Raw genomic sequence first — 23,398 nt, 5'->3', positions numbered from 1 at the left:
TGTGAATGCACATGGATACTATCACATCTATCTCAGTCCCAATATGAGCCATATAGTCTAAGACACCTACCAAACCCTGGAAAGCAAACACACCAATCAGGTATAGTTTTTCAAATACGTTCAGCTTCCTTCCAGACAGCCCTAGCCTCAGCTTCCTATCCAACCACTGATAAAAACCTCTCTCTAAAGTAACTTAGTCAACAAACCATCCACTTCAGTAATCCTCTGGGCCTTTTCGCATGGGGATCTTTGTTGCAAATTGTTTGCGGAATGAAAAATCGCCATTTAAAATAGTGGAATTCGTCGTTATGCATACCTGCCTTTGTAGTGGAATCAGTTGCGTTTTTTAGCGTTTCCCACAGGCTTCCGGTCTCGGCAGAAATCGCTAGAAAGGAAGCGCTATTGCCAAGCTCGTCCCGCCCCTGGCCGTCAAGCAGCCAATGGGCAGCCGTTAGCATGCTCCCAAACAGCCCCTTTCCCTTTAAGAAAGGTTTTTTAAAAAAAAAACCGACCCATAGCAACGAATCTAGGTAGATTCGTTGCTACGGAGAGACCCATCCAGCTGCCTAATGTGAGCTGTCGTTTGATTGTATGATCGTTTGCACGCTGCCTCGAGTGATAAAAAAAAAATCCCCCCCCTCTCACGGGCCCGATTTTCGGCTGAATTTATGTGTAAAAAATAAAGGGACTTTATTTCAGCAAACGGGCTTTTATGTGGTTTGTGCTTAGTGACTAAAGGTGAAGGACTGAAGCCAGGGAAGCCTCTAAACAGAAAGAGGCTCGCTGGTGCGTTTATCCCCGCTCGCTCGGAGAAAAAAAAATGGCGATCGCTTCGCCGGAAGTTTGGAGGAGAGAGCCAGGGGGAGGGACTTTGAAGAACCAGCAACAATGGTAACGCACAGGTCTTTAGCGCTACTGTTGCAGATTGGTTGCAGGAGTGTATCGCTATCCGGAGGGTGAATCCACTTTTCTGGATTCCCCTGAAAGCGCTACAACGAAGCGCTTTTTGCGGGTCGGTTTCAGGATTGTTGCAGATTGTCTACGACGTCGTGGGTTATGGCAAATTAGTAGCGTTTCCAATTAGCAACCATTGTGCTATTTTGAAGCCATGCGAAATGGCCCTCTTTGTTTCCCAAACTCTCACTCAGAATCTCACTCCGACTCAATCCTGCCCCAAAAGCTCAAAAGCCTTGCTGTCCTCTAGATCAGGGGTAGTCAACCTATGGTCCTCCAGATGTTCATGGACTACAATTCCCAGCAAATGCTGGCAGGGGCTCATGGGAATTGTAGTCCATGAACCTCTGGAGGACCACAGGTTGACTACCCCTGATCTAGATCTCAGCTCTCCATACCAAAAGGGGGGCTGGGGAGCACAGCTCTTATCAGGACATCAAATATCTATCCTCGTAACTTGCTTTTCTTAATTAAAAAAAGCAATCTTAAATTGATTTGTGGTCAAGGAACTAACTAATGCATTAAGTGTTTGCAATGTTATGTGCTGTATTTTCTAAATTTGTTTTCTCATGTAGGGAACCTTTTGCCTTGGCAAGTGATCATCATCCTTACCAACATGTTACCTTGAAATGGGGCCTAAACACATTGTAGCTAACAGATTTACTTTCCCACATATTCTGCTGGAATGTTTCAACATTAGAAATGGTGTTTGCAGATGAGCATGTTAACATCTTATTTAATTATCCTATCCAAACAGCAAATGAACAAGCATTTAGTTTAAATAATAGCTATAATAATGTAGGTCTTCCTGGCAAAAACCAAAGAGGATGTAAAGGGAAGTTATTTAGCAATCCTAGCTTTAATACTGTAATACAAAGTTTAGAATTCTACAAAATTACACTGAATGTTTTTACTTCAACCATGGAGTATGAACCTAGAAAGTTCTATCGCCAAAGGAAGACATTTCATCAGGACTGAGAAATTTGTGCACTATCAGAGATCAAACTGGACTCAGCCAGGGCCAGGGCTTTTTTGGCCTGGTGGAATACTGTGCCAAATGAGATCAGAACCTCTGAGACCTTTGGCAGTTCTGCAGGGCTCGCAAGACAGAGCTGTTCCACCAGGCCTATGGTTGAGGCCAGAAGAAACATCAGAAACTGGTGGCCTCTATCCAACTGATACTTTACTGGGAACTCTTCCATAGAACCCCCTCCCCATGCCCCATATGAGAAAGCACTAGGGGCAATTTTAATAACTAATATTTTAATATTTATTTTGGTGTTTTAATGTTTAATTTTACATTTATTTCATATTTATCAAACTTTTATGTATTTTATGTTATCTGCCCTTAGTTTTCAAAGATAGGGCAGAATATAAATCCCAAAATAAATAATTAGCAATATATTTATACACTCAGGTCCAGTTTTTCAGAAGGAATTAAAGAAAAAGCCTGCCAACCTAGGTAAGTATATTTATCTGTAAGAGAGCATTTGTTTTCAGCGTTACTTTCACATAAATGTGCTTAGTTCACAGCTTGATGTCCTAATCCTACAGATACACAAAAGCACAGCTTGAGGCTAGCACTTATGGAGCTCCCACAGTATTCAACACAATGCTTGCCCAATGGTTTTGCTACCTGCCAGCTGCAATCCCATTGTAAACATTTTACTATAATATATTACATGCCTAATATTCCAGTAGCCAAAAATTCCTCAAGAAGGCAGTATCAGTGTTCCTTATTGTACTGGTCAGATAAGGGACATTCAAAATAAAATATAAAATTTTGTGTTCCATATTTGATGACTGACAATATTTTTGGAATACAATTTTTAAAAGCATATTTTAAGACCCTAAATATTAATAAAATATTATTGCCAGAACTATAAGATACCAGTATTGTAGTCCTTTGCCATAAAAATTGTTTCCTTAATTTGAATACTTCAAGGAACTACTTTGGGTGAGAAGGTCCTTAAAAATGATAAGAGATGAATAACATCAGCTTACTGATACTGACAAGGTAAACATTGGAACATGGCAGCAGGTTGCAATGTTTTGTGATTTAACTCCTCCCCCACCTTTGCATTTGCAAAACAAAAATATAAAGCTTCACAGTAATTCCAGTACCTAGAATAGAAAAGCTTTCTAACTAATTAAACAGAAATTACTGTGGTCCAGTTGACATTCACAGCAAAAACACACTATCTTCTCTCAAGAAGGAATAGATACATGGACGCCAGTCAGATGTTAGTCTCCAAGACATACCTGAATGCTTAGATAAGCTTTTGTGGGAATGTATGGGCTGAATCATTAATTGGTTGCACCTCATTCAAAAGAGATACATTCCTTTGGGATAATAGGCCAAGAATGGTAACTAATCTTGTCAATCTCTCCTTTCCTTCACACAGCACTGTCGATAATTAGCAATTCTTAACAACTGCCCACTTTAACAGCTTCCTATCAGGTCCTCAAGGGGTCCTCCAGAAACATTAACACCTTTAGTTCTCCTCGGGTAGAGCAATCATGGTTATTGTCTATTTATTGGGAACCCATAAAGGTTTCTCCCAGAGCATTGTCCAAACGTGGACAAGTCCATCACGTGTCTCCTATGGTCATTGTTAAGCACAAGAAATCTCATCAGTCTATTGTTCTAGGGCAGGGGTAGTCAAACTGCGGCCCTCCAGATGTCCATGGACTACAATTCCACGAGTCCCTGCCAGCGTTCGCTAGCAGGGGCTCGTGGGAATTGTAGTCCATGGACATCTGGAGGGCCGCAGTTTGACTATCCCTGTTCTAGGGGCTAGCATATCAGCATAACCCAAGGTAACATTTTTTCACTATAAAAATAGACCACTTAGCATCAGTGATGAGCGTATGTCTCTGTGTATTTTCTGGGACCCTCTGCTCACCACAACTTGTGTGTGTGTGCGCCTGCCTTCCTCTTCCATGTACATGTCCTGGGCACTTTATATAGACCACTGGACTTCCTTCTTTCCACAAAGTGCTGGCTGTTTCACAGATTCACAGATTTCCCTCTTCACGTTATGATGGTAATTAGTGTTTCTTCCCCCCAAAACCAGGGCTAACCTTCCACAAACACACAAACCCTCAACGCACAAATTAGAAACCAAATACCCAACAAGCACAGAACCAGGGTTCGAGAACAACCCTAGCCAAACCACAGAAACTAAGAACTAAAACCAACAGTGTCCATAGGAACACACAACCACACTATCAAATATGGAGCCCACCATGTTTAAAGGAACTGGGGAAGAAGCAACAGCAGGGGCCCTAAAAGGGTCAGGGATCCCAATAATAAGAGGCAGAGACAGTGGACGGTGGAGATGCACCGAATCAAAATTCAACCATACTTGGGCCCCCTCCGAACTCCCCCCCCATCCCTCGTGACACTAGGGTGGAAGCAAATGTAAACAACCTGCCTCTGACACTGGTGCTGTGCAGCGCCAGGTCAATAAACAACAAAACCACTACCCTGCAAAATTACTTTGCAGAACAAAGAGTGGACCTGGTGGGTGTGACAGAAATCTGGGCCAGGGAGGGCAAAACTGTCTCCTTTAAAGATCAAGCCCCTGCCGGATTATCTGTCCTCCACCAGTCTCAGACTGTGAGGCGGAGAGGAGGGGTGGCAATCCTGACTTGAGAGGCTTTCTCCTTCAGGGTCCTTCCTGCACTGTAAATACCAGGCATTGAATGTGTTGGCCTTGGATGGGAATCAATCGAGAGTGTGGCGATCTGGTTAGTGTACCACATGCCCAATGTACCTCCAGATGCTCTGCCAGCCTTACTGGAGACAGACACTACAGTTCCCCATACTATTCATTCTGGGGGACTTTAATGTCCATGCTGTGCTGCCCTCCTCTAGAACTGGGCAGGTGTCAACCATGGCAACACTAGGGCTCTCGCAGTTTGTTGTTGGCCCCGCCCATCAAGCAGGCCACAGCCTGAATCTCATTTCTGGCATGGGTCTGAATGTGGATCTGGTCACGGCAACTGCCTGCCATGGCCAGACCACTATGCCCTGAAGGCTAAGGCTACCAGCCCCTCCTCAGTTGAGCACCGAACAAATTTTAGCTCTCCCACAGAGACTTATAGATATAACTGGATTCCTGAATGCTCTGTGGAAACCAATGCCTCCCAGCACTTCTCTCAATAGCCTGGTCAGCAACTGGCGCAACAGATTGCAGACTGCTATTGATGAAATAGCTCCCTGATGCCCTCTCCGCCCCTGTCTCAAACGGGCCCCTTGATACACCAAGGAGCAGTGAGAAACGGGAACTGAGATGGCTAGAGTGAGTTTGGAGGAAGACTCGTGATGAAGCCTCGAGAACATCACATAGAATGCAGATGAAGGCCTATCAGATGGCGGTGAAGTCAGTAAAACCCAATTTTTACTCGGCTACCATTGTGTATGCAGATTCACACCTGGCTGAATTGTTTAGGATAGTTCGATCTCTCAATGCTCTGGTAGAAGGGCAACAATACAGTAGCCAATTGGACATCAGTTATGAGGCATTTGCGAGTCATTTTGTAGACAAAATCTCAACACTCTACCGCAACCTCCCTCCAACCTTAGACACAGAAAGTGAACTAGAGGCCCCTTAGCCGTCTTTGGAGAAAACACTGAGTGACTTTAGACAACTCACTCTCACAAAGTGGACAGGATGCTAGCAACAGCAAGGCCAACCACATACCCACTAGACCACTGTCCATTGTGGCTCCTAAAAAGAGCTGATATAAGCATAAAGGGCCTCCTCTGGGAGATAGTCAACCTATTTCTCACAATGGGAGAATTCCCAGATTGATTGAAAGAGGCAGTGGTACATCCACTGCTGAAAAAAACATATTTAGACCCACAAGAACCTGATAACTGCCGACCTGTCTCGCACGTAGCATTTCTGGGGAAGATGGTAGAAAGGGCTGTTGCAAACCAATTAATGGCATTCCTGGAAGAAGGTTCAGTCCTAGACTCATCCCAGTCAGGTTTCCGGCCTGGCCATGGGTAGAGACTGTGCTAGGCACCCTGATGGATGACCTCCGTTGCCAGTTGGACCGAGGCGGGTCCGTACTGCTAGTATTACTAGACCTCTCAGCAACGTTTGACACAGTTGACCATGAGTTTCTAGCTCACTGCCTCATTGATGTCGGAATATGAGGGACAGCCCTTCAGTGGCTGATGTCCTTCCTTCGGGGTCATGGACAGCTGCCTGGAAGCAGTGATGAGATGGGTCAAGCAGAGTTGTCTAAAACTCAATCCTTCAAAGATGGAGGTCCTGTGGCAATTACCCTTAATGGTCAGTGCCCAATGTACCTGAGGGACCACCTTCCTGCCTATACCACTCAAAGAGCTCTATGCTCTGCCACCAACAACTGGCTAATGATCCTGCCTGGCCTCGACCTGGCCCCAACCTGGTGGAATGAGCTCCCGGAGGAGATCAGGGCCCTGACAGAGCTAAAACAGTTCCATAGGGCCTGCAAAAGGGAGCTCTTCCACCAGGCATTTGGTTGAGACCAGGCATAATCAAAAACATCTGTGGGTCCCTGCTCCCTCCCTCCCTGAAATACATCAGTGCATTCTGCTCCTGGACCTGTTTGCACTGTTACCATTGTTACAATTATCAGTGTTAATAGTATTAATGTTATGGTTATCTATATGTTATGGATTGTTTCTTGTATTGCTTTCTATGTTTTATGTAAACTGCCCTGAGCCTCCGGGGAGGGAGGTAAGTAAGTAAGTAAGTAAGTAAGTAAGTAAGTAAGTAAGTAAGTAAGTAAGTAAGTAAGTAAGTAAGTAAGTAAGTAAGTAAGTAAGTAAGTAAGTAAGTAAATAAAATGCCTCAGTCTCTTGTTTTCCTTAAACCTCTTGAGTGTGTATTTTACATGCTTTTTGTGTACCATCTTAAATCCTCTCTAATAAAGAACACTTTCAGAGTACTTTGTACTGGTTTATTTAGAGTTTCATAAGGGAATAACCCAGATATACATAGGTGGAGATCCCATAGAGATTCTGCCTCTTGCCAAGTCTCCAGTTAAATCACTAATTTCCCTAATTATATTCAGGAGACCTCCAATTTGAGGTAAGTTTTCTGGAGTATGGGGATGACACTGAGAACACTGAGGCAAGAGCTGAAAAACAACACTTTGATGGACACAGGATTCCTAAAACAGTCCAGAAAAGACAGTCTGAAGTACTGAAATGTATTTATTCAGTTCAACTTCAGCATGGATTTTATATTCTGTTTTTGATGAGTTTTTACAGCCTAGACACCAAGTTAGATCCTGCTCTCAGACACAAAGGGTTCTAGGCATGCCAGTTTTCTAAAGGGCTAGACTACAGCTGCACATCACTAGAGCCAGGCCTAAAAACACAGGTACTCTGCCTTCACCAGAGGTAAAGATAACCTCATTCTGCACTCTCTTTCAGGCAGCACAACATACAAAACTGCCTTGTCTCTGCTTGAAGCAGAGCTGCAGCTTCCTTCCCTGCAATATTCAATTCCCAACAAAGGTGATTGCATGCTAGAAGAGTATTCCTACAGACTCTGGTACTAGATAGCTGGTTGGCTGTTTTACCTTCCAGGGAGTTCATAACAGGCAAACAAGGAAGGAAGGATTGGAGGAAAGCTATTGGATTTATGAGAGGGAAGTGGAGATAGCATGGGGAGAAATGAGAACCCTCATGAATCCTCACAGGTTCCCCATTTGTATATTCATAATACTATGACATTTGTAAGAATCCATTGTCAGTTCTTTACATGTGACCATATCCATCTTCATATTTCTCTCCTCTGATCACCAGCAATTAAATCTACCAAAACATGACTGTAGTTCATACAGTACATAAATTGCTGGGCGAAATGTATCTTCCTCTCATTCCAATTCTTTCTTCAAGGAGATATTTTGATAACTGACTCTAATCCACAGGCACTTAACCACAGTGTTTCTGTTCCATTACTTTTATAGTCTTTGAATATTATGGAAAGAACATTTTATCTCTGGAACAGCCCATCAAACATCATCATGCTGGATCAATAACTGATTAACTGCCAGAGAGAGTACATAGTTTCCAGCAGAGACATCTAAAAAGGACTTGTTAAAATACCATAGACTGGTTACAGGGCAGAAAAAGATATAGAAGGAACTTGTTGGCAAGAAGAACCCAAAGCAGCCTACAGATGTGACCATGGGAGAATGAGAGTAGAAGAACAAGCAAAATCTAATTCTTTGCTAGTGTTAAGTTATTTCTACATAGTAGAGGGCACTTCTACACAGGTACTTCTACTATCCCTTGCATATCATTATGAAACTGAACGTCAAATTCTAAATTGTAACTTTATGTAACCCTACTCTGATCACTTGTCTGGATTTATAATGCTCTGATTTTAACACTTTCCTTCTGCTTTCCAATATGCTGGAGTAAAGGCAGATTGAGGGCAGATTGTCAGACAATAAATTGAGCAACCTCAGCCCAACATGGAGATTTCTTTTTTATCCATTCAACAGTTCCAGTGCTAATTACTTTTTAAATTCCAGCACGTGGCTTCTCAAGATTTATGCTAAAAACCAATGTTTGGCTCATATTTTGCTTCAAGCTAACCAGTAACAGCTGTAGGAAAGGTCCTGGAACATGAATACAAATCTGCCCCACACTAAAGTTTGATCAGATTGTTTGATAACTTGGTAAGATATGTGACTTGAGCTCATGGTGTCTAGCTGCTTTTGAAACAGATATTCATGATCACATTCTATAGGGTAGCTCTTAAAAAATTAATCAAATTGTCACAAAAATGTAAGTCATTGTACATTCTTGTATGGGTGCCATATTCAGCATGGTTTAGACCAAAAAATATTTTGCATGGTTCTAAAAATTTGTTCTAGTGACTCTAGGAAAATGGTGGGAGGGGGGATGGAGTACTCCAAAACATAACATGACACTTGGTCAGAGGTGCCTACGTTGATTTTGAGTTAATGGCAGTACACTAACAAAAACACAGGAAAAAAAATTCTTGTTGGTTTATGCCATGCTTTCAAGTTTTCAAAAGGTAAAAAATGCAATTATAAAAAAAAGGTTATCAGATTCCACCACAGCACTGTCAATCAATATAACATCCTGTCATTCTACATGACCATCAGGATCACCCCAGCAGTTATTTCACATCTGGTTCACATATTAGGTAGCTTGATAAATGCCTATACTGGGTGAGACACAGAGTCCACATACACCAAGCATAATACCAAGTAAATTAAACATGAACTGAGTATCTGCAGGTTCCCATACATATACACTTTGCTCTTTAGGAGGGTTATAAAACAGATATATATCTTTAAAATTACTTACCTTAGTATAGTCTAAGGTTCCTTTAATCTGCACCTTAAAACAAGAAAAATCAAAATAGTTACATTTTCTAGATATTTGCAACTCAACCAAATATTTGCAGCTCCATAAAACACAAACAAGGAGACATATTTATTTATTGCATTTATATCTTGCCTTTCTCCTCTATGGAGATCCCAAGTATACTTCACAGTAATGAGCAGAAAGCAAACATTATTATCTGAAAACAGAACTAAAGGCTGAGTTGTTTAATGAACAAAACCTATTCTACTAACAGACTCCTTCAGAAAGTTTTTTAAAGGGGTATAAGGAAAATGAAGAACATGAACTGTGAACTGCTTCAATCAAATGTACTACTACTGATGCTTCTTCCTGGGCCTAGAGATGGGTTTCTCTTTGAAGAAGACATTAGAGGTGAAGTATGGACCTGAGTAATAAACATACAGTAGTCCCACAAATATCCAATCTGCTTATCCTATAGTTCTTATTAAATATTTCCTCATATCTGCATGAAGCCAGGCAGAGACCTGGCAACCTTCAGAACATCAGTAGGACCATTACCCCCCCTTCCCCCAAGGCAAGATTTTCCTTCCATTTTTTCCCCAGTTCTGTAACTGAGCCACCCTAGTTATTTGTATTCTTCTTTCCTGAAGAATTCTGGATGTTTCACCCCATCACAGTATAATATTTTGGCTATTAATTAATTAATTAAATTTGAATATCGCCCTCCCTGAAGGCTCAGGACGATTTCCATGAAACAGAAACGACACAGATAATTCAGTTTATGACAATAATGCATTAAAAAAATCTCACTCACAGACTACAAACCATGCAATATTAAAATCCAACACTTTGAATTTTTACACTAAATTACTGTAACAATGATAGCACTTTGAAAAAGACATTCCCGATTGTAATCTCCATTTCTACTACTTTATTTCCATTTTATCTATTAAAACAAAAAACTACTACTACTACTACGAGGTGGTGCATATTTATATACCGGTTATTTTGGCACTCACAAAATCTGAAAACAATACATTATAACCATGAAATTAACTTGTAGCCATGAATATATATGTATTTATTTACCTCTCTAATCTGCTTCAGCCACGCTTCTCTTCCAATGAACTCCTGATGCAAAACTACTGGAGCAGAATTTAAACTGAAGGCCACTGTACCGTTACAATTTTCTTTAACAAATGGCTGAATGTCAACATTTAGCTGAAAGATGGGGTCAAAACATTGTGTTAAAGAAAAGTAGCAATTCATACAACATCAGCCTTATCTGTACTTGGTACCACCTGGACACAAAGTTCCCCCACCCCCACCCCTTCTGAATTATCCACACAAAAAGCACTGCTTTTCAGGAGCTCTAAAACTGAAACATAATTCTCAGGTCATTCCTGATTCTGTTGTCTGGTTAAAATCTTATTAGTATCAGCATATTGTCCAAAGGCAAAATTCAGATTTTTAGAAGCAGAGAAAGAATATGTTCATATTTAAAGATACCTTTTCAAAAATTCTAGAAGTCCCATCTTGAACATAATAAATAGTTATAATTAGGTATTTACAAGAAAACAACACTGGTATTTTCCATCTCAGAATAACAATACAAGTGAGGTGGAAGGACAGCAGAACAACTGCAATACTGTAAAAATGTAAAAATGCCCCCAGTCTCTACTTCAGAGATTCTCAAATGTGAACTTTGTCCTGTTGGATTTGGCACAGCCACAGTGGCATGGATTCTGTTGGGTTCTACTGCTGGGCACTAATACATTGGTTGCACTGATTCTGCTGTCCTTGCAGAAATGCCCATCATCTCAGTTTCTACTTCAGAAATTATCAGATTTGAGCTTAGTTCTGTTTGGTTTTGGCACTACCTCAGAGGCAGTGGTTCTGCTGGGAACATTGCATCAGTTCTGCTGTTGGGCTGGCTTGGCAAAAATGACTTCCCCCCTCATTTTCACTACAAAGATTCTCTGGGACATTCTGCTGGATTTTACTGCTGCCTAGCTATCTGCCCCCATTGGGAATCATGGAGGATTGGGGCACCTGATTTGGGTGCCCATAAAATTGGACCCCCACCCTGTCTATTTTTTTTTTAAACTTGAGGGTTCTTTTCAGAAGAGGCTCCAGCAGCTACACTGCAGATTTGATGCCTTTAGCTCAAACCCTGCCCCACTGAATAGGCTCAGGCTAGGTTTGTCATTGGCTTTAAGGGTCCCATTGGCTTTAAGGATCCCATAATGTAGCCAAAAATATTCAGTATTCCCTAATATTTTCCCCCCAGCACTGAGTATATTGGCAGAGAATGAGAATAAAGAATTTGTATTCAGTACAGAGAACACACACACACACAAAATACCAGTATGCGTATATTTCAGTATTTTTTTTCAGGTTTCCTAAACCAAATGCACCTGCCTGGTTATAATTTTGTTTCATTCTGTTGTCTTAATTTTACTCAAACTGAAAGAAAGACCGTCTTTGAGAGATGTGAGAGATCCCTGGAAGGGGGGGGGGGACAAAGCAGCTAGCATTTTAGCTCAGCTTAGTGTTTAGCTGGGACATACCAGGCTTTCTAGCTAGATAGAGATGATAATGAATCCATACCAAGCTGCACATCTGCTTTCCCCTCTGTCCCTAGATTCTAGTGCATCACAGACACAAACTAGGCAAGGCACTGGAAAACTTGTGAATGTTTTACTGAACCATTTTTACTGGTAAGTGGTGGGGGCAAGATTTGCATGGAGCTGAGACATGTAAGGGAAGGACATGTAAGGGAAGGACCACAATCTCCTCCTCATGAAGAAATATGGAAGGCTGACTGAACTTGCCTATGTATTTAATAAGGCACACAGAAGCCTCAGGGGACCTGTGGGGAAATGTTGCAATTCCACCATCGTCCTAATCCAAATTTCTTTCTATAGCTGCTCCCCCGCCATCAAGTTTCTGCTGACTTATGGTGACCCCACGGGGTTTTCAAGGCAAAGAGACCTTTAGAGGTGGTTTGCCATTGTCTGCCTCTGCATTGGAACTCTAATGTTCTTGTTGGGCTCCCATCCAAGTATTAACCAGGGCCAACCCTGCTTAGCTTCTGAGATCTAATAGGATTGGGCAAGCCATTTATGGTCTTTCCACTGCCTTCCCTAATTTGGCCCTAACATTAACTTGAGAACATTTATTTCCCAGCTACAGAGAGTTCATTTCCACTGTACTGTAAAATCCCACAATAATGGTTTATTTCTGCATAGAATTCTTACACGGGATTACTTGACTTTAATATAGAAGAAGAAGAGTTGGTTCTTATATGCCGCTTTTCTCTTGCCAAATGAGTCTCAAAGCAGCTGACATTCACCATCCCTTTCCTCTCCCCACAACAGATACCCTATGAGGTCGGAGAGGCTGAGAGAGCCCTGATATCACTGCTCGATCAGTGCTGTGGCAAGCCCAAGGTCATCCAGCTGGTTGTATGTGGGGGAGTGCAGAATTGAACCCGGCATGCCAGATTAGAAGTCCGCACTCCTTACCACTACACCAAGCTGGCTCTTAGTTTAACAGGACTCCTGCATCATATCCTGACAGAGTCTGTCTAAAGAAAAAAGAAAAGCCATTCCTCACAGAACTCTGTGCAATGTATCAGACTTTTAAACTGGGATGAGTTCCTAGCCATTGTCAGGAGTTTCCACACCCCACCATACTAAATTCTTATGGTAGGCATTCTTCATTTTAAATAATAAATAAATATTTTATTTGTATACTGCCCCATCCTGTCAGCTTGAGGCAGTTAACAACATTCTAAAAACCATACATAATAAAATATCACTAACAATAAAAAACAATCTCCCATTAAAAACTGCCTCCTAATATTTGGTGGATGTTTCAAATGGGGAGGTCAGTATTTCTTGATGTCATTGCCTGGCCTCAACCATAGTTTTGCAGACCTCCAGAACTGTGAAAGATGCCAGAGGGCCCTGATCTCCTTAAGTAGAGCATTCCACCAGACCATGGCCAAGACCCCAAAGGCCCTGGCCCTGGCTGAAGCCAGTTTTATCTCCCTGGGGCTGGGGACCCTAAGCAAATTTAAACTGCCTGATTAAGCAAATTTGGAAGATATAAGGGAGGAGGAGGTCATGAAGATACAAGGGTCCCAGACCGTTTAGGGCCATGAACGTCAGAGTCAAAACCTTGAATCTGATCCAGTCTCGGAGGCTATGCAGCTCGGTGAGCACTGGGGTAATATGTGCTCTCTGATATGCACCTGTCAGAAGAGGAGCAGCTGCAGTCTGGATTATGTGGAATTTCCAGAGCAGCCTCAAGAGTGAGTTACAGAAGTCTAGTTCACCGTTGCATGGATCACTGTGGCTAGGTCATCAGGTATGGTGCAAGTTGCGGCACCTGACACAGATAGAAAATGCATCCAGAATCACCCCTAGACTGTTGATGCAGGTATCAAATGGACCCCATCAAGTGCTGGGAACTGCATCATATTACACTCTCATGTTGGCCCAGCCATGGGATTTCCATCTTAAACTGGATTTAACTTCAGCTGACTCCTCTTGAGCCAACCCACCATGGCCTCCAGACATGTGGCCAAGGTGTCTGAGGTGGTTGATGGGTGGCCACCCAGCAACTGAAACAGCTGTCTGTCATCAGCATACTGATGACAATCCAGCCCGAAATCCCAAACCAGCTGGACGAAGGGAGGCATATAGATTTAAATAATATCAGGGACAGAATAACTCCCTGTGGAATTCCACAAACCAGAGCCTGACACTGGGGAGGGTCTTTTCCTGAGTGCCACCCTCGGCCCCCGATTCTGGAGGAAAGACTGCAGCCATTTCAGGTCTGTGCCTTAAACTCCCACATAGTCATGGAGGCAGGCTAATAGCCCATGATCAACTGTGTAAACACTGCAATCAGTTTTAGAAGAAACAGCAGCGCCAACCACCTAGATCCAGCTTTCTCCAGACACTGTCCGTGAGGGCAACCAGAACTGTCTCCATATCAAGGCCAGGTCAGAAGATTGGAATGAATCAAGAGCTGATTTTTAGCCAATGAAAATGAAGTTGGAATCAATAATAAAAGGATCAAGCCCTTTATATAAGGGACTTATAAGGGACTTTTGCTTCATGGGAAGATTCTATCCCATGCCTTATGTTTAGGCTTTATAGTGTTATTCCCAAACCAAAGAAACTGCTGTGCCACTGTAGGCCAAGAAGGCAAACCATCATGTTCTTCTCTGAGGACAAGGCATACTAATAATTCCAATTTCTACATATGATTTTTAAAGGCTGTAACTTTCTATGACATGCAGCAATAACACAGTGTAGCAATGAGCCCTCTTTTGCCCTGAAACTAACAGATGAAGCCTTCTCAAGGGAACCCATCTTAGGGGCCCTCCGCAGGGCATTTGCAGCAACCACATGTTGGCTATGGAACTCCCATTCCTAAGAAGCAAGACATGTGCCATTTATTTATATCTGTTAAAGCAAACTAAAGATTTTTTAATTCTGAAATATCTTTTAATGGGTATTGTTGCTTTCCTATTTTAAGAGAGTTTGTTTTCTGCTGTTTTTTATTTTATCATAACTTTTAAAAAGGATTTTATTATTTTGGGTATTTTAATGTATTCAATATGTGATTGTACTATTTTCTTTTTTGCCATCCTTCAGTACCTCAGTGGGCAGAAAGTTGATTGCCTGAAGTAACTAAATAAAATGTTTATATATCTTTCCACCAACAGTTGTTTGAGCAGAATGCATTGAATAATGTGTTTTTTAAAAAATATATAAAGTTATTATCCATAAATGCAGAACAGAATGAAAAGATACTTGATGCTTCTTAAATATTTCACATTTTGAACACTGAAGGGAGAAGGGAGGCATACCTTATGACTCATAGACATGTGCTTTCCATATTTAAAAGCCATATTCTGGATCTCTGCATCATGCTTTGCCAATTCCATTGCAGCTTGGCAACTCTTTGCTAGCAAGGCACTATGGGATAGGAAAATTTGTTCTTCCCAAGTTGATATTCCAATGTCATCCGTGAGACCATTTTCCTAGAAACACAATAAATGCTAAACTGAATGACACGGGGGGGGGGATTAAATACAGTAATAAATGCACTTTCAAGTCCAGAATCTTGATTATGTAGTTAAAACGTTCATTTAGACTGAATGAGAGTCTTCCAGAGAAAGTGATGGAACTTAGAAACCAACAAATGTCATCTTTTCCTGTCTCCATTTAAATTAAAACCCAAATCATGCTAATTCTGGTGATTTTTAAAATAGATTTATGGACTGGATCCTCTAAAAATTCAGAAGAAAGTGATCACCAGTACAGATCTTTCCCACCTTCCCCATGACGGAGGTTGCATGATGTGTGTACACAACTCATGTCACTGAGAAGGCAGCTATGAGGAGACGAAACTGAGCAAAATTACCCCCACCTCATTTTTGTATCACAGAGCATCTTGTTCACATGGAAGCATGAAAGTAGGATTGTTAGGTTCCCCCTACTTAGGACACTAGCCCAGGCCTTGGCCTTCTGTATCAGCTCTCCAGATGTCTCATTGCATGGAAGTGTGATCATACCAGAGAAGACACTTGCACTCCTATTTCTTTGGATGCAACCCTTATACCTTTAAATGATCAAGTTAGATCAAGTTAGTTTACTATAGCTACTAACATTACTGTGTCAATGAAATGAACACTTTATCAAACATCAAAACAAAAAAATCTTACCTAAACAGATCCAGAAACATTAAAAAATTAGATGGAGATTCAAAAAGAGGGTTTTAAGTGGATCTATTCACTCCGAGTGAATGGGCTCACAGGACTGATGGCATTGTTGTGAAAGCTGTATGTAGCTTGCTACATTTAAGATGACTTTAACATTTAACATTTAACATATTGGAGGGAGGGGATTTTCAGATTTTCATCTCTGCATATTGGCCATTATAATTAGATGACCCTTAATTTCCTGAACACAGTAATTTGGTTGACAAACTTGTTTCTGCAACGGCACCCATGTCTTTTGTGACCATGTCTCTTGTTACCATAGCCACCTTTTCAAGCATAAAGACACTAAGGTTATATCAAGGATAAATGGTTGTAAGATTATTAAAACCTGGGGTGCATTTTGTTACCGCTTCCAGGATGAGCCAAAGGGCAGTTTTTAAAAAGACCAAACAAGAAACACAACTGTAGAAAAAATACTCATGTCATCGAACAATCCTGTCCCTGTGAGTGTCTTCAATTAAATTACTTAGAAACAAGTAAGAGCTAAATCTGCATGACACCATAATTTTCTAGCAAGGTATTATCTAACATGAAATTGGTAACAAATGAAATAAAATCTCCCCATTCAGCTCTAATCTTCCTCCCTTGTGGCTATTGCCAAGGAGAGCTGTGTTGCAAGGCAGGAGATAATATGAGACTGATGGGAAAAGTAGTACAATTCTGCAAAGCCAAGTTGCTGAACATTGTATCAAAATTCATTGCTTTCAGACACAGCATTTACTTGCATGAAGGAGAGGGCTGGGAGGGAAGAGAGGGAAAGGAAAACCACATGTTTGATGCTATATATGTGATGACAAATGGGGGAATCAAGATTTAAATGCCAGCTGTGCGTCATTTGACAGCCATGGTGTCAAATATTTGTGCTTCAAAATTTTCTTGACTTTCAGAATGACATGAAGAGGAAAGGGGCAGCCCTTTTAAAACCCCACAGTATAAAGCACATTCTGAAAACGATAAACCAGTGCTTGCTGCTTAGACCCAATTTCCTTAGATTAAGAAAAGAAAGAAGTGTCTGATGAACACTTAGCATGAATCAGCATGATAGCTGATTCAGAAATGTGATTTAATATTACTTTACTTAAATTTAGTCTCATTAAAGCAAATACTGGAAAGAAGACTAATAGAAATCTACAAGGGTGGGTTGATGTGAGCTGACTCATTTTCAAGCAAGACACCCAATTCATTTTCAATGTTTACACTTGTGTGTATCTGGCAATTGATTTGGGCCATTCTGAACATCTTCTGTAGGCTTAATCTAAATGTTCTTTTCAACAGAAGTAGGGCTGCCAAAGAGGTTAGCAGACACAACGAGCCCAGAGCTAGCTAGCACTGCTTGACTATTCAACATAAGCAGCACCAAGTACAAGGTACTCTCATCACATCCAAGCATAGCTTAGAAATCACACAAAACACAGCTAGTAAGAAACAAATACAGAAAGCATTCCAATTTAATGTACTGCCTTATTCCGGCTGAACTATCTTCATTTATCCCAAAAGAAATGCAAACATGGGAAGAACAAAACACATTTTATACTACAAAAACAGTATGAAAAAACCCTTGAGTACTTTAAAAAGCAATACATAAGCAGCCATAGAGTTGTTTATCCCTCTGAATAGATGTGTTGCTTTTAATGCACAATTTACAACATATTTAACACCAAGGTATTGCAGTTTGTTACCCTCTCACACAGACCATTTGGTATTACAAGCTTCAGTTAACTCTAAATTAGTACAATGCACAGACTTAAACAAACGAAAAAACTCCCAGCTTGGATCACTCATTGTTTCAGCTACAAGTGAGATGATTCAACAATCTTTATTTTCCCATCTGGGTAGGTAAGAAGCCAATAAAATTATGAGTCTTCAACAGCAGCAACACACTTACTCTGAAAGCATCTTAGATATGATTGATGTCTCACTTAGCTGATGTCTTACTGCTTGTTGAACATGACAGGACGTATTTTATTGGTCTATTAATACATGCCTTTGATGTTTGTGATAAAAAAGGGTTAGAATAAATGGGTCCATAAAATATACCCTGGAGTGCCTTAATATTTTATCTTACTCAAATTCTAGAGCAACCAAGTTTTTAAAATGAAAAGGTGGTAATATCCTTCCACTACCTTAAGGAGGCTTTGCCTAAAAGAAACAGGGAAGAGGGTAGACCCGTAAAGAAAGTAAGTATAACCTTTCCTCATTGCAATATTACTTAGGGATATACTTCAGTTTAGGTCCACTTTCCCTTCTGTTGTCTGTATCCCTTGGCCTGCAATGCCTTCTTCCTCAGCGCCCAATTTTATATGCATGGACAGTGAAGCACGCTCATAGTGAAATTTTAACCTGTCCATGACCCATTATGTACAGGCCCGAAATGGCAGTGACAAGGCTTCGGGGAAAATCCCCGATTATGCCTGATGTCGCCGCCATCCAGGGCCCAGCCTGACCCAAGCCCTCGGAAGACCCACAATAACGAATCACGGGTACTTCCGGAGTACTGGGACTCCCAAGGGCACATGTGAGGGCTAGGTTGGGCTAGCCCTGTGCATAATTGGAGGACCAGGCTTTCAGCTTTCAGCCCAGCTCCTTTCTCTGACCTATGGCATCCCTGCAGGGATGTCTCTCGCCCCTGCCAGCTCTGCAGCTCCGCAGAGCTGACGGGGCAACCCTCCGCCCCTGCCATGGTGGGAGAGCAGCATGCTGCTACCCACCATCATGCTGCTGCTGCTTAGAAGCGCTCCCAGCGCTTCCGGCCCCGCATTGCATGCACCAGCACAGCTGTTGGAGCTCCACCCCCGTACATACACAGGGGACAGTGGGGCTTATGGCCCTGCCACAACGGCACAGCAGCAGCGCAATGTAGCTGCGGCCGTGCATAATGGGTCCCTGAAAGGGCTTTTAAAGCTTCCATTTTGAGTTGGATCCTCCAAGTATCCAGGTAACATTCAGCATTCATAGATCACTTTGAATACTCTTAAAGTAGCTACTCTTATGACTATTCTGTAAAGATCAGCTACTCTCAAAGTACACTGGCATGTTAGTGTTAGAAATAAAACTGTAAATTTAATGAACCTGTTCTCATCTGCCTTTGTGTGGTACTTATGACAAAGTACTCACATGAAAAGTGTACAGAAACCAGTACAAAATGACTTTGTGATAGTTAAATGTTTATCTTTATTTTAACTTATTCTCAAATTAATTTTTAGACAAAAGTATTTCCAGTTTAATTTATTTATGGCATATACTGTAAAAATACTTTAAACAGGACAATAGTAAAGAGCCAAAACTTTAGTTGAACTTCATTTTGAAAAAGCTTCGTTATGCTGAAAATTTGTACCACAAAGAATTTACTTTACAGTTTTCATAGGATCACCTTGGTAAAACCTTATCCTGGAAAACTACAAATCTGGGTTCTATTTGCACACAACAGCAAAACCAGCTAAGAAATTAAGTAGCATAAATATTACATCAAAACTAGTATGTTTTGTTGGTTATTAAGAGCTATTCATGGTCATAAAAATAGGTCATCAATGCTTTTAATGCTCTGGGGAGAAAAACCCAAGAGAATGGTACAGTGGCAGCTACATTGTTCCACCTTTCTTCTTCAAATCACTCCACTTTTATGCGAGGTGTTATCCTTAAAGCAATTCTATTTTCATAATTTATTTTTTGTAATTTTTCAAATAATATATATGCAGCATAAGCATGAACAAGACTAGGGAACATTTATCCTGTTTATGCAAATGGGCAAAAGAAAGCTTGGGAGACGACTTTCCTAAATATAGCCAGTTCACAGAATACTTGAGCATATTACCTCTCAGCCATTTTTACAAACACCAAAATCTAAACTGAAACAGCAAGCAATATAACAATTTGGTTTCACCTGAAATTTTCTTCTCTGCAGTGGGGCAGTCATCGAAGATGGTTAGGTAGGGCTATGTATGAAACTTTTTTACCAAGCTCCTCATGAGTAACTACTGGGTTACCCTCCAGTCTTTAAAGAATTAACTGCATCAAGACAACTGAGCCTACTGGTCAACTATTAATCAACATTCAATGTTCTGACAGCCCTCCTGAAGAGACATGTTTTTCTTCCCTAGCCTCCTTATGCCATCAGATCTACCATCTCTTTGGAAGTACACTATCATGGACTTGATAGAATTGTTTAGGAAGCAGAGATGGGAAAAGGCAAGCCTGATCTAGGAAAAGTCCAGAACATGGCTTCCAATGGGAAAGAAGTGAACCTGTGTGTACTATGTTGTTCAGCCAGAAGTATGTGTGGTGTAGCATTAGCTGAGCTGAAAAATTTCAGGCAGGCTGGGTAAAATGAATATATGAAATGACTTCCACATAAAACATTATTTACACATACAAAATCTGCATCACAGGAAAAAGCACAGTATTCCCATTTTTAATCTAACAATATTCTCATTCTCATGCTTGTGTCCCCCAAACACTGGTTTGGTATAAGTAGGAATATTTTAGGTGGCAGAGTATTCCCTGATCCACCATCTGAAATGCAACCCCCTAGTAACTGCAACATCACACTGAGCATCTACTCATCTGTTCTAGCTTAATCTGTTCTCTCTAGTTCTCTATTTTTGTCTAAAGCATGTGTGTGTTTGGGGGGAGAAAGTTATTTGAGCACATATTCTGATCAATATATTCTAAGTACTTACCTTTGCCAAGTTAGAATTTTCATAATATATTCCTTGTACTAATTCACCAATGGCACTGGACATAATCTCTACAACCTGAAATAGAGAACACAAGTAGGATAACTAATTACAGATTTGCCAGAATGATCTAAATTGAAAGAGCACACAAAAATGTTTTTCAGTATGATAAAGAACACTGGAACGGCAAGCATATTACTCTCCCCACCAAACCCCATTAAAGAATAAACAAAAGAAAAATGTCTGTTTTATTAATAGTAAAGGTAAAGGTATCCCCTGTGCAAGCACCGAGTCATGTCTGACCCTTGGGGTGACGCCCTCTAGCGTTTTCATGGCAGACTCAATACGGGGTGGTTTGCCAGTGCCTTCCCCAGTCATGACCGTTTACCCCCCAGCAAACTGGGTACTCATTTTACCGACCACGGAAGGATGGAAGGCTGAGTCAACCTTGAGCCGGCTGCTGGGATTGAACTCCCAGCCTTATGGGCAAAGCTTTCAGACGGCTGCCTTACCACTCTGCGCCACAAGAGGCTCTTATTAATAGTATATGATGAATTAGAATCATATAATCATAGCTGGAAGGGACCTCCAGGGTCATATATGCAGGAACTCACAACTACCTGCCCACCCACAGTGACCCCAATTTCACACCCAGTGATCCATCCACCAAAAATCTCCAGAATTCAGCCTGGCCTGGAGGAAATTCATCTACCATACCACAGTGGTGATCAGTAATTTCCTGGGTTTGCAAGGAAGGGCCACAAGAGACAAATATTGGCACATCCCTTCCTGCCCACCCACTCACAATCTGCTTAAGTTCATAAACTCAGCATTTCTGTCAGATGACTATCTAGCCTCTGCTTAAAAACTTCCAAAGTAGGAGAACCCACCACCTCCCAAGGAAGCCTGTTCCACAGAGGAACTGCTCTGTCAGGAACTTCTTCTGGATGTTTAGACAAAATTAGACTGCCATGTGTACAAGTATCACAATATCCCTGATCAGTGAATTGCTAAGAATCCACTTTTATGTCTGAAGCCCATACATACTGAAGCCATTTTCAGGTATCTGCCCTAACCATGTGCACCAAAATGTCCACCAACACAGAACTGCTCAAATCATATTTAGCAAGTTATTATTCTTTAGGATTATCAAATGTTCACATTATTATTATTATTATTATTATTATTATTATTATTATTATTATTATTATTATTATTATTATTACTAGTAGTAGTAGTAGTAGTAGTATTTGATTTATTTCTCGCCACTCCCAGTAAGCCAGTTCGTGGCGGGTTACAATATCAGTCCATAGACAATAAAGAGCCAAAATGTGAAAGCAAATAGTATCACTGTTTTCTACTTTTAGAAATTAAAGCTCTACACATTTATTATATTTATATACTACCCTCCTGAACTCCCTTAACTGGAACAATATACAGGGATTTACTGCAATCCATTCACTGCAGGGGTATCGAGTAGGCAAACCCTTAAGGCTATCCTTCTACTTGCTCATAGGTTTATTTCTTCAATGATTAATTTCCTATGTATATACTGCCATATCAAATTCCCACTATCTACTTCCTAAAATTTAGCTCTGTGGTATTGAATTAAAGGATTTTACTTCAAGTTTTATCATTCTTGTAACTGAAGACAGTACGTCTGATGATAAAGCCCCCAAAAGCAACACGTATAAACCTCTTAACATTTTTTTTTTGCAATCCTTACTATTTGCATGAGATCTTCAACCTTGTTAAATTTAGTTTCTTACAAACATATCCTTCTGCACAAACTTCTGCATATAGTAACAATTAGAGAGACACATTGGTAATATCTATGAATTAATTTTGCAAACTCTATTTAAAAACAGCTTCATTTTGGGAAGGGAGAATTGTCTTGCCCTCTCAGTAACCAGATACTAAAGGAAATATTGTAGTAATATGACCTACAGGGGAACTGAAAGGACAATGATTCTACAGTGTTAACCCAGATGTGTTGAGTTATTTAAGTGGGGATCCGAGAAAACGAGGGTTTTTTGGGGGGAAGGTATCAGATAAGCCTTATGCCCAAATCCAGGAGGATAGTGTATCATCAATAGGTCTACGAAAGCCTGAAACCAAATGCTCAGTGTCAGATTATATTACAGTTTATACAAGCAACATCTCAAGATTCCTCTGATGGCTAGGACATATAATACAGATCAATCACTCACTAAAAAATATTATGGTTTGTGAAACAGTTGGAGCCCAGACACACAGTGGTAATACGAAGAAGAGAGTTTACAAAGACATTGAGTCCTACCTCTAAATGTCAAAGTGATAGTATGAGCTTTAACAATGCTTCTAGCTGTGGATAGCACCGCTCCCCCACCCTTCCCTGAAACTCTAGACCGATCATGACCGAGTGCAGGAGCCTTTACTTTAATCAACACATACCAGGATATGAAAGTTTTACAGATTTCAAGAAAACACATTTTTCAGAGTTTAAGTGTCTATCCTGCGGCTCTATCATGTCTTCACTCCCTCACTAGGAGACTCTCTAAATGCTAAAGCTAACATATGACATTTGTATACAAGATTCTTAGTGAAAGGAAGATCTATTTTTTTCCTTTCCTAAAT

At 40.9% G+C, this 23,398-nt stretch overlaps 1 protein-coding gene across 2 annotated transcripts in view; it reads right to left on the bottom strand.

The window, feature by feature from the left end:
• Positions 1 to 23,398, bottom strand: part of PDSS2 (decaprenyl diphosphate synthase subunit 2) — a 107,211-nt gene that overhangs the window by 10,281 nt on the left and 73,532 nt on the right. For both annotated transcript variants that reach the window (XR_013225277.1, XM_077302800.1), the window contains exons 5-8: positions 20,786 to 20,860; positions 15,195 to 15,368; positions 10,397 to 10,528; positions 9,308 to 9,340 (exon numbers count right to left, since the gene is read on the bottom strand). Coding sequence is in view for 1 of the 2 variants with exons in the window: in XM_077302800.1 (XP_077158915.1) it covers positions 9,308 to 9,340; positions 10,397 to 10,528; positions 15,195 to 15,368; positions 20,786 to 20,860 (414 nt within the window). In the remaining variant the exon portion in view is untranslated. The remainder of the gene's footprint in view (positions 1 to 9,307; positions 9,341 to 10,396; positions 10,529 to 15,194; positions 15,369 to 20,785; positions 20,861 to 23,398) is intronic.

This window comes from Paroedura picta, chromosome 1, assembly GCF_049243985.1.
Source record: "Paroedura picta isolate Pp20150507F chromosome 1, Ppicta_v3.0, whole genome shotgun sequence".
NCBI lineage: Eukaryota > Metazoa > Chordata > Lepidosauria > Squamata > Gekkonidae > Paroedura > Paroedura picta.
Note: the sequence above shows the minus strand (reverse complement) of the source record. Positions and strands in the feature narration are given on the sequence as shown.